The sequence below is a fragment of the Hemitrygon akajei genome, chromosome 3, assembly GCF_048418815.1.
Source record: "Hemitrygon akajei chromosome 3, sHemAka1.3, whole genome shotgun sequence".
NCBI classification, from domain to species: domain Eukaryota; kingdom Metazoa; phylum Chordata; class Chondrichthyes; order Myliobatiformes; family Dasyatidae; genus Hemitrygon; species Hemitrygon akajei.
Genome location: NC_133126.1, coordinates 191,810,741 through 191,822,982, shown reverse-complemented (window position 1 = coordinate 191,822,982; position 12,242 = coordinate 191,810,741). Strand labels below are relative to the sequence as shown.

Genomic DNA, 12,242 nt, shown 5'->3' with positions numbered 1-12,242 from the left:
TGGCATTCAATTCCAGTGCCGTCTGTAAGGAGTTTGTTTGTTCTCCCTGGGACCTCATGGATGCTCCAGTTTTTCCCAGAGTCCACAGACGTTCCAGTTAGTAGGTTAGTTGCTCATTGTAAATTTTCCTGTGGTTAAATAGGGGGATTGCTGGGCAGTGTAGCTCGCTGTGCTGAAAGGGCCTGTTCCAATTGTATCTCTAAATAGAATAAATAAATTACTAAAACACTCTTTTATGTTCACCTATTACACAGAGTGATACAGTTTCAGTGAATGGGGTTAGTTTAAAGAAATGCATTCCAAACCTCCCCACATTCTGGACACCCTGATTCCAGCTGCATACCCCGGCCACAGCCGGGAGCCTGGATCCCAGCCGCCCTCTGTACCCCATGGTGCTTGCAAACCACATCTGCCACCCACTCCTCCCCACCCTTCAGCTCATATTCCAGGTTAATAACCCTGGGTCAAGCAGGATTTGCAAATAATGGGATTCCAGATGACTGGAATTCGTTTACTGGCCAATGTAAAAGACAAACGGGCCAACCGCTCCAAAAGAGGAGCTGGAATCCCCTGGCCCAGCCGTAACTGACAGGGGGGATGTCTGCTGATAGAAGGCAGCAGGTGTGATAGGACAGACCTCCGCACTCGGGTATGAGGTAAAACGGGTACCTTGATTCTGAAATCCAGTTGGGTGTTAATGGTGTACATCATCTCTGTCCGCTCCATCCGCCGTGCTCCTTCATTGCACTGTCGCACCAGCTAACACAAAGCACAGGGCAAGAGATCGATTACTTATATTGTGCCTGAAGAACCTCCACACTGAAATTCATCTAGGACAGCGCTGGCCCACCAGCCCATGATATTGTGCTGACCTGTGTAATCCTACGTAGACCATAACCCTCTACTTTTCTTTCATTCATGGGCTGATGTAACAGTCGCTTAAATGCCCCTAATGTATCTGCCTCTGCCACCACCCTGGCAGGGTGTTCCAAGCACCCACCACTCTCTTGTGTAAAAAAAACTACCTCTGACATCTCTTCCACCATCTGATCAACACCTTCACCCCTAACCCACTCCACCACAACCCCCACTACCACTGCTTTATCATTTCCTGTCAGAGTCACCTTACGTACAGACACTCTGCGCCCAGCATCACCTCATGGACGTATAATCAATCTCTGTGTATAAACTATCTTATGTGTTGCTTTAAATTAGAGTCATAGAAAAGTACAGCACGCAAACAGGCCCTTTGGTCCATGCAGTCCGAGCCAACCATAACCCGCACCCCCCACCCCAACCATCCATGTACCAATCCAAACTTCTCTTAAGTGCTGAAATCGAGCTTGCATGGACCGCTTGTGCTGGCAGCTCATTCCACACTCTCACGACCCTCTGAGTGAAGTTTTCCATCATGTTCCCCTTAAACATTTTACCTTTCACCTTTAACCCATGACCTCAGGTTGTAGTCCCATCTTTCCTGTAGGTAGGTGACCAAAACTGCACACAATACTCCAGAGTAGGCCTCACAACCATCTTATACAACTTCAACATAACATCCATCTGCTGTACTCACTTCGATTTATGAAGGCCAACATGCCAAAAGCTTTCTTTACGACCCTATCTACCTGGAGCTTGCGTCAACCTGTATTGGATAGCTTAGATCAAAAGACCAAGTGTATCTTCATCATTGATACTGATTGGCAGGAAATGAAGTTGAGGTCATAGAATTCTAGAGAATTGATTGGTGAATTGGCTTGTTATGTCACGTATACCGATGTACAGTGAAAATCTTGTCTTGCACACTTCATACAGATCAAATCATTACAGAGCATTAAGCTGGAACAAATTTGGGCAGCACAGTAGTGTAGTGGTTAGCGCACTGATTTACAGTATTCTATTTTGACCAACAAATCATAACTAACACTACAGGAGATTTTCAGCTCAAATTGGAAATAATGAAGATCCCTCTCTATAACACATAAGAGTGCAAAATTAGCATGGTCACGTTTCTGGAGGAGAGGTCAGTAGTTAGGGGCTGAAGATTTAAGGTCAAAGGATTATAGGACAGCTCAGAAGAAAAATTACTCAAATTATTCTGAGGGTCTGTTTCTCATCAAAAAAAAACCACAGCCTGACCAGCACTTGAATAGCTTCCAGGTTATGTAACAAGAGCTGGAAAGTACATATCAGTAAATTGGTTTGTTATTCTCATAAGGTGCAGTGGAAAATGTGTCTTGAATATTGTTCATACAGATCAGTTCATTACAACTCTGCATGGAGGTAGTACAAGGGAAAACAGTAACAGAATGCATATTAAAGTGCAGTAAGAGGCCATTGGACCCATCTGGTCTGTGCCAATCCTTTTCTCTCTACAGACACTACCTGACCTGATCTGATCCTTGTGTGTGAGAGAGTGAGAGAGAGAGGAGTGAGAGAGAGAGGAGTGAGAGAGAGAGGAGTGAGAGAGAGAGGAGTGAGAGAGAGAGAGAGAGTGAGAGAGAGAGAGAGAGGAGAGAGAGAGGAGTGAGAGAGAGAGAGAGAGAGAGGAGTGAGAGAGAGAGAGGAGTGAGAGAGAGAGAGGAGTGAGAGAGAGAGAGGAGAGAGAGAGAGGAGTGAGAGAGAGAGAGGAGTGAGAGAGAGAGAGAGGAGTGAGAGAGAGAGAGAGGAGTGAGAGAGAGAGGAGTGAGAGAGAGAGAGGAGTGAGAGAGAGAGAGGAGTGAGAGAGAGAGAGGAGTGAGAGGAGGAGAGAGGAGTGAGAGGAGGAGAGAGGAGTGAGAGAGAGAGAGGAGTGAGAGAGAGAGAGGAGTGAGAGAGAGAGAGGAGTGAGAGAGAGAGAGGAGTGAGAGAGAGAGAGGAGTGAGAGAGAGAGAGGAGTGAGAGAGAGAGAGAGAGAGGAGTGAGAGAGAGAGAGGAGTGAGAGAGAGAGAGAGGAGTGAGAGAGAGAGAGAGGAGTGAGAGAGAGAGAGGAGTGAGAGAGAGAGAGAGGAGTGAGAGAGAGAGAGAGGAGTGAGAGAGAGAGAGGAGTGAGAGAGAGAGAGGAGTGAGAGAGAGAGAGGAGTGAGAGTGAGTGAGAGTGAGTGAGAGAGTGAGATTTCCAGCATCTGCCGTATCTCTTGTGTTACTAGTCTTGGTCCAGCTCCTGGTCCATACACTATTGGCCAAGCTTCTTCAATGTACCCACCAATGTCCTGTTCAAATATTGTGTAGATATCCCTTCACAGCCGTTTTTAACTGTGAGTTCCACATTTTCCCCCTCCTCTCTGCCACTACCTCTGGGAGAAAATACCTTTGCTCATCTGCTCTCTAATCCTTCTCCTAATTACTTAATCTCCAGTTTCCACCATCCTTCCTATTACTTTCTCTGGACCCTCTCATAACTTTATGTACAGCTCACCTCTGCCATACAAAAGTCTGACTAACAGTAGCTCACCCATAACACCATAAGACGTAGGAGTGGAATTGGGCCATTTAGCCCATCAACTCTGATCTACAATTTCATTATGGCTGATCATTTCCCTCTCAACCCCATTCATCTGCCTTCTCCCCTTAACCTTCCACATCCTGACTAATCAATGACCTGTCGGCTTCCGCCTCAAATACATCTAGTGCCCTGGCCTCCACAGCCGCCTGTGGCAACAAATTCCACAGGTTCACCACCTTCTGGTTAAAGAAATTCCTCCTCATCACCATTCTAAATGGAGATTCCTCTATTCTGAGGCTGTGCTCTCTGGTCCTAGACTCCCCCACTACAGATAGATAGATAGATAGATAGATAGATAGATAGATAGATAGATAGATAGATAGATAGATAGATAGATAGATAGATAGATAGATAGATAGATAGATAGATAGATAGATAGATAGATAGATAGATAGATAGATAGATAGATAGATAGATAGATAGATAGATAGATAGATAGATAGATAGATAGATAGATAGATAGATAGATAGATAGATAGATAGATAGATAGATAGATAGATAGATAGATAGATACTTTATTCATCCCCATGGGGAAATTCAACTTTTTTTCCAATGTCCCATACACTTGTTGTAGCAAAACTAATAACATACAATACTTAACTCAGTAAAAAATATGATATGCATCTAAATCACTATCTCAAAAAGCATTAATAATAGCTTTTAAAAAGTTCTTAAGTCCTGGCGGTAGAATTTTAAAGCCTAATGGCATTGGGGAGTATTGACCTCTTCATCCTGTCTGAGGAGCATTGCATCGATGGTAACCTGTCGCTGAAACTGCTTCTCTGTCTCTGGATGGTGCTATGTAGAGGATGTTCGGAGTTATCCATAATTGACCGTAGCCTACTCAGCGCCCTTCGCTCAGCTACCGATGTTAAACTCTCCAGTACTTTGCCCACGACAGAGCCCGCCTTCCTTACCAGCTTATTAAGACGTGAGGCGTCCCTCTTCTTAATGCTTCCTCCCCAACACGCCACCACAAAGAAGAGGGCGCTCTCCACAACTGACCTATAGAACATCTTCAGCATCTCACTACAGACATTGAATGACACCAACCTTCTTAGGAAGTACAGTCGACTCTGTGCCTTCCTGCACAAGGCATCTGTGTTGGCAGTCCAGTCTAGCTTCTCGTCTAACTGTACTCCCAGATACTTGTAGGTCTTAACCTGCTCCACACATTCTCCATTAATGATCACTGGCTCCATATGAGGCCTAGATCTCCTAAAGTCCACCACCATCTCCTTGGTCTTGGTGATATTGAGACGCAGGTAGTTTGAGTTGCACCATATCACAAAGTCCTGTATCAGTTTCCTATACTCCTCCTCCTGTCCACTCCTGACACACCCCACTATGGCCGTGTCATCAGCGAACTTCTGCACATGGCAGGACTCCGAGTTATATTGGAAGTCTGATGTGTACAGGGTGAACAGGACCGGAGAGAGTACGGTTCCCTGCGGCGCCCCTGTGCTGCTGACCACCGTGTCAGACCTACAGTCTCCCAACCGCACATACTGAGGTCTATCTGTCAAGTAGTCCACTATCCAATCCACCATGTGAGAGTCTACTCCCATCTCCGTTAGTTTGTGCCTTAAGATCTTGGGCTGGAAACATCCTCTCCACATCCACTCTATCTAGGCCTTTCAATATTCGATGGGTTTCAGTGAGATCCCCCCCTCATCAAATTCACAACTACTGAAACATTTGAAATGGGGAATAAAGAATAAGTGCATGAGAAAAAAGAAAGGAATACTACTACAAAATAGGCACATGGATGTGTATCTTCCACCTATCCCCTTCCAGCTTCTCACTTCACTCGCCTCCCCCACTCACCCGACTTCACCTACCAGCTTGCTCTCCTCCCCCTTCCCCTCACCTTCTAATTCTGCCTTCAAAACCCCTTCCTTTCCAGACCTGATTAGAAGTCTCGGCCCGCTATTTATTTCCTTCCATAGATGCTGCCTGACCTGCTGAGTTCTTCCAGCACTTTGTGTGCGCTGCTCTGGGTTTCCAGCATCTGAAGAATCCCTGGTGCCTGCCTGCACTGCACTTTCTCTGTGACTGTGACTCTACATTCAGCATTCCATAATTGCTTTTCCTTTTGGACCACCTCAATGTATTAATGATGGGAATGACTGCTCTGAATGGCATGCAAAACAGAATGTCTCATACACATGACAATACTAAACCAGTTTACCAATCCCCGATTAAATTCTGGAATTTTGTTGAGTTGGAAGTAGAGGAGTGAGGAGATTATGTAGGAGTAGGTCATTTAGACCCTGATATCCAATCTGGATTTGAAACCGAGAATATTTTAAAATCTAGGAGTCTATGCAGGATGGAACAGGGAGTTCTGCAAGTGAGACCTAGTTGGCAAAAATTACAGTGGATGTAAGAGGAGAGTGTTCTGGAATAGGCAAGCCTTTTGATGAGCCCTTGCTGAACAGGTAGAACTTGTGCGGGGTGGTTGACGCAAAGCATTAGCAATCTCCCTCCTTCTCCATCCTTTCTCTCATAACTCTCTCTCTTCCTACCCCACCCCTCTCTATCTCTCTCGCTCTCTCACCATTCTCTTCCCTTCCTCACCCTCCTCCCCCTTTCTCTCTCCCCATTTCCCCCTTTCTCTTTCACTCCCTCTTTCCCTTCCTCTCTATCTCTTTCTGTTCAACCTCCCTTCTCCCCACTTTCTCTTTCCCTCCATCCTTTCCCCCTCTGTCTCTGTCTCTCCATTTCTCTCTCTCTCTATATATATATATATATCTCCCTTCTTTCTCTTTCCCTCTTTCTGGCTCCATCCCTCCCTTGCCCTAAGATGGTTCCGATAAGTGTTGACGTTTTGTGCACAGCTCGAATGGGAATCATCAAACGTTTTCATTCAGTATTACTACAGCTGAAATCCACAATCACAGCCATGGGTACTTCAGTAAGTTGCCTCATTAAAAAATTTTTAAAAATCAATTGATACTCAACATCGATGGACTCTGGGTGGTAGAGATGGTTGCAAGTGCATTTTCCCTTTAAGAAAAAGGATGTAGGGATGGTATGCTGATATACAGATACAACTGAAACACAAGAGCTTTAGACACCTCCCTCATCGAGGTATCAACAGGGAATGGCTGAGCAGCTTCAAGTTCCTGGTTGTCAACATCTCTGAAGATCTATCCTGGGCCGAACCCTGACGCAATTACAAAGAAGAGGCACAGCTATATTTCGTTAGAAATTTGAGGAGACTTGGTATGTCACCAAAGACACTGGCAAATGTCCACAGATGTATCATGGAGAGCATTCTAACCGGTTGTATCACTGTCTGGTTTGGAGGAGCCACTGCACAGGATTGGAAAAAGCTGCAGAAAGTTGAAAACTTAGCCAGCCCCATCACAGGTACTAGTCACCCCAAAATCCAGGGACATCTTCAAAAGTGATGCCTCAAAGAAACGGCATCCATCATTAAGGGCTCCCATCTCCCAAGATGTGCCCTCTTCCCATTCCTACCATCAAGGAGGAGGTACAGGAGCATGAAGACACACACGCTCAATGTTTCAGGAACAGCTTCTGACTCTCCATCATCAATCGAGAATGAATCCATGAACACTATCTCGCTTTTTTCCTCTGTTTTATTTTTTTTATATCTACTTCTTACTGCAATTTATATTGCAATAGACGGCAATGTATAATTTTTTATTATTATGTATTGAAATGTACTGCGACACAAGGAAACAAATTTCATGACTACAGGATACAACAGGGTCTTTTAAGAGCCTCTTAGATAGGTACATGGAGCATAGAAAAATAGAGGGCTATGCACTAGGGAAATTCTAGGCAGTTTCTAGTGTATGTTACATGCTCGGTACAACATTGTGGGCCGAAGGGCCTGTAATGTGCTGTAAATTTCTATGTTCTATGCTCTGTGCCAGTCATATTAAACCTGATGTTTTCACTTTCTCTTTCTCTCTCTTTAAATGCTGCCTGACTTGCTGAGGATTTCCAGCATTGCTTGTTTGTCAGCCAATTTCACCTGACCTGCATCTCAAGTTCAAAAACACTGGTCTGTCCCACTCTGAATGCTGCTCGACCTGTACCACCACATTGAGAGCTAAATTTGGAACCAGTGTAAAGATAACTGATTCCATAAAGAAAGAATCAAAAAGCAATAATGATGTCACCATATTGCTATGTGACGCACCCACACCGTGATCTCTTCCAAATGGCAATGTTAGCGTTCATTTTGAGAGGAGCACAGTATAAAGGAAAGATGTAATGCCTTATAGGGCATTGGTCAGACCACACTTGCAATACTGAGAGCAACCTTAGGACCCATGTCCAAGACAAGGTGTGCTGGCATTGGAGTGGGTCCAGAGGAAGTTCACTAGAATGATACCAGAAATGACAGGGTTAAAATATGAGGAGAATTTGATGGCTCTGGGCCTGTACTTGCTGACGTTTAGAAGAATGAGGGTGGATCTCATCGAAACCTATCAAATATTTTAAAGCTTAGATAGAGCGGACATGGGAAGTATGTTTCCTTTAGTGGAGGTGTTCAGGATACAGCCTCACCTTTAAAACAGAGATGACGAGGAACTTTTCAAGTCAGAGGATGGTGAATCTGTGAATTCATTGCTACAGTTGGCTGGGGAGGACAAGTCACTGGTTATATTTAAAGTGGAGGTTGATAATTTTTGATTAGTAATGGCATCAATGGTTACAGGAAGAAGGCAGGAGAACGGGGCTGAGAGGAATAATAGTCAGCCGTGATGAACAAACTCAGTGGGATGACTGGCCTAGTTCTGCTCTGATGTTTTATTGTCTTCACATTGCTTGATCATCTTGAAATCATCCCTGCAATTCCACCGGGAGTTGAAGGGATCTAACGATCCTGCCTCTGTGTGCGGAATGATTCCCCTGTGGAATCCAACCAGCTCTTTGAATCGATGCCGTAGCCGTTGCCCCTGTGATTGGCTGAAGCTCATGAGGACATTAGAGTGAACAGACACCTCCATAGTTTCTACTCAGGCCCTTCCCAGATGATTTGCTTCCACTCTGGTTCCACGGGATCCAAGCGGCTGGCGTGGGACAGTGCAGTTTCCTTTCCAGACGGGCACGTCGGTGGGAGGGTCTTGTCTGCTGCATGGAACCATGCTTCTCAGCACTAGTATTCATTCCCCACTTTGAATAATCCTGGGTCAGAAATCACCCGGAATTCCCTGGGAATGTTGCAATTCCCCAAGGAGATTTTGGAATCTGACCACCTGGTAATCTCCTCACTCAACAGAAGCTCCGAATGGAATGTATCAGGAATGTGAACCATCTGCTCACTGGATCACTCAGACACTGACACTTCCACAGATGATGAAGGAATCCTCCCACCACCCCAGTCATTCTTTCTGCTCCCCCCTCCTCTGCACAGGAGATTCAAAAACTTGAGAAAACATTTTACCAGGTACAAGGCCAACTTCTATCCCACTGTAGTCAAGCTCCTGAACGACCCTCTTCCCCAACAAAGTGAGCTTCGGATTTCTCAGCTGATCTTGTCTTTGACCGAGTACCTTACTTGTCTATGTATCGTGTACTCCCTCAAGTTCAAAGTTCAAATAAATTTATTATCAATGTATGTTACCATATACAACTGACATTCATATATGTCACTATATACAATCCTGAGGTACATATATGTCACCATATGCAGCCCTGAGATACACTTTTGTAGATATTCACAGTAAGAAATTCAATAGGATCTATGAAAAACTACAAGACTGACAAGCAACCAATGTGCAAGTGAAAATGCGTCCATAGGTTGTAGAATCAGTTCAGATTTGAGGTTATCCGGGCTGGTTCAGGAGCCTGATGGTTGAGTGTAATAACTGTTCCTGAACTTGGTGGTGGGGGACCTAAAGCTCTTGTACAATCCACCTGATATCAGCAGCGAGAAGAGAGCATGTCCTGGATGCTGGAGGTCTGTAACTGTTACAATATATTCTACATTTTTTTAAATTACAATTTACAGCCATGGCCAATAAAGCTCACTAACCCCCTAGCTTCCTCAGGAGGCTAAAGAAATCTGGCATGTCCCCTTATTCTAGCTCAAAGCACTGAGTAATGATTTGATCTGTATAAGCAGTTATCAAGACCAGTTTTTTTTTACTATATCTTGGTATACACATCAATACTAATTCTGAACTCCACACAGTCAGCAGCAGAGATCAGCAAGCAGCCGGTATAATCAAAGACCCCACCGACCCCAGACATCCTTTGTTCTTGCTCTCGCATTGGGCAGAAGATACAAAATCCTGAAAACACGCATCACCAGGCTCAAGGACAACTTCTACCCCACTGTTCTAAGACCATTAGACAGTAAACACTAAACAGATTCTTGACCTCACAATCTACCTCATTATAATCTTGCACTTTAATGTTTACCCGCACTGCTATACGTTATTCTGCATTGTTATTACGAACTCCGTGAACTGTATGTTCTATGTAATGAATTGATTTGTATGAACAGTATGAAAAGCAGGTTTTTCACTGCACCTCAATCCGTGTGGCAATAATATACCAATACCATATGTTTCTTTACCTCCTTAACATATGTAATTTCAAATACACTGTTGCCTAAATACAATTTTTCATTCAGTCAGTGAAGAGTAAATGAGTGCAGTGGAAGGAGCAGCTAACATACTCCTTTCAGAAGACAAAAATAACACGTATCAGTTGGAAATACTTTCCCTTGAGGTAGGTGGGAAGATGCTATCTTGAGACAACCATGTTGGGGACTCTCCATGAAGCAGTAATGTTGCTCACCTTGCTAACGGACTGCAATGCTTTCTTGGCACATTCATATTCAGGCGAGTCCTTTGGAGTTTTCTGGCAAATGGTCTGTGAAGAAAAGATCAAGGTATAAAACCCATTCCATTGCTGAAAATTAGTGCAATTCAGAAGTCATATTTTATTCCAATGCAGCAAATGAATACGCTGGACAACAACGATTTTGTTTCCTGAATACTTTTGGGCATATCTTATGGATTTTGGGCTGCTGATTATGAAAATCACCGTTAAGTTTCCCTATCATGCACCATTTGTTTGAAATTGCCTGTATTTGTTATTTCACTTCATAATTCAAGTCAGAATAACTGATGCCAAGATTAAGGAAGACACTTTTGTTGTTCCACAAATCAAACAGGTCATCAACGACAGGCAATTCAAAGAACTTCTAGCGGGACCGCAGAAAATCACATGGAAGGCATTCAAGAATGTTACTGAAAATTTTCTTGGAAACTGCTGGGTACCAAACTACATGCAGCTAGTTGACAACATGCGTCAAGCATACAAAACCATGAAGTGCAACATGTCACTAAAGATTTATTTTCTGCATGCCCATTTCGACATCTTCTTTGCTGCAAACCTTTGCACAGTCAGAGACGAGCATGGAGAAAGATTTCACCCGGGCGCTGTGGTCTTGGAGAAGTGGTATGAGGGCAACTGGAATCTACCAATGCTGGCTGATTATTGCTGGATACTTTCAGGAGAAGCCTCAGACACTGAGTACAAATGACAATCATCAACAGTACATTTTTACCTTAGTTGAACTATTACAAAGCGTCAGGGCCATTACGCATCGGGACACATTATATTCAATAAAAGTCAACGTCGTGTTATTCCAAATTCCTATGTGATACAATAGGCTGAAATTTTATTTGCGTTCAGCTTCAAGTGACATAGATTCCTGGAAGCAACACGTTAGAAAAAATTTGTTGTCCAGTGATACGGGCCGTGATAAACATTCAGTCATAAAGAACGGCAACACAGAAATAGGCCCCTTAACCTATCTAGTCCATTCACCTACACCCAGAGCAGAGCCCTCCATACCACTTTCATCCATGTATCTATCATAATCTTCTCTAAAATGTAATCAGCATCTACCACTTACTCAAGGCTCCCCATTGCTGAAGGTCGATCATGGATGTTGCATCCTAGCTGTCTACATGATATGCACGCCAGGGCAGTACAATATGGAGAGCAAGCTGTTGCCCATGTGGGAAGCTCCCCCTCTCCATACAGCGGATGAACCCAAAGCAACAGCAGAGACCGATACAATCTGGCTCCAGCAGTGCCACAGGAGTTCACAGTCCGCATTGAACTCAATTCAGGACTGCCTTAGGGGACTCCAGCTCTCAATAATTCCTCGGGGTTTACTCCCGAAGACTTCCTCATGAGTGGATATAGCCACAAGGCAGTAGAGGTTTGAGATCAGAGTTTTCCTTCTTCTAGATGAGCTGCCAGTCACAGCTGACAAGCCCATCTACCAAAGTGACTGGTTTTAAGGCACCAGTAACCCGCCTTTGCTCTTCTCCTGTCAGTAGAAATGATTCCACCGGGCTTAACAGCTCAGCCACATGTGAAGGCCAGGAACTATACTCAGTTGTCAGAGGCTATTTGAGACACACGTCTTTGGGAGCATTTAATACGTAGTGGGAGCTTATCCCCACTGTCACCTCTGGCTCTGACGTTAAAAAGCCTACCACTTTCACTGGTAGCTCATTCCATACCTCTGGGTGCAAAAATTTCCATTCAGAACCCCCGTAAATATTTCACCATAAGTTCTAGTCTCACCCAACCTGAGGGGGAAAAAATCCTATGTGTATTCACCATATCTATATCCTTCATAACTTCATGTGCCTCTAATGTTTTTCTTGCATTATAGGCACAAAAGATTCTCCTGATGCTGGAAATCCATAGCAACCCACACAAAATGCTGGTGGAACTCAGCAATCA

General features: G+C 44.2%; 1 protein-coding gene across 1 annotated transcript in view; it reads right to left on the bottom strand.

The window, feature by feature from the left end:
• Positions 1 to 12,242, bottom strand: part of LOC140725762 (rho guanine nucleotide exchange factor 26-like) — a 202,796-nt gene that overhangs the window by 52,916 nt on the left and 137,638 nt on the right. Inside the window, exons 9-10 of the mRNA XM_073041639.1 lie at positions 10,272 to 10,346; positions 670 to 759 (exon numbers count right to left, since the gene is read on the bottom strand). Of these exons, the coding sequence (XP_072897740.1) occupies positions 670 to 759; positions 10,272 to 10,346 (165 nt within the window). The remainder of the gene's footprint in view (positions 1 to 669; positions 760 to 10,271; positions 10,347 to 12,242) is intronic.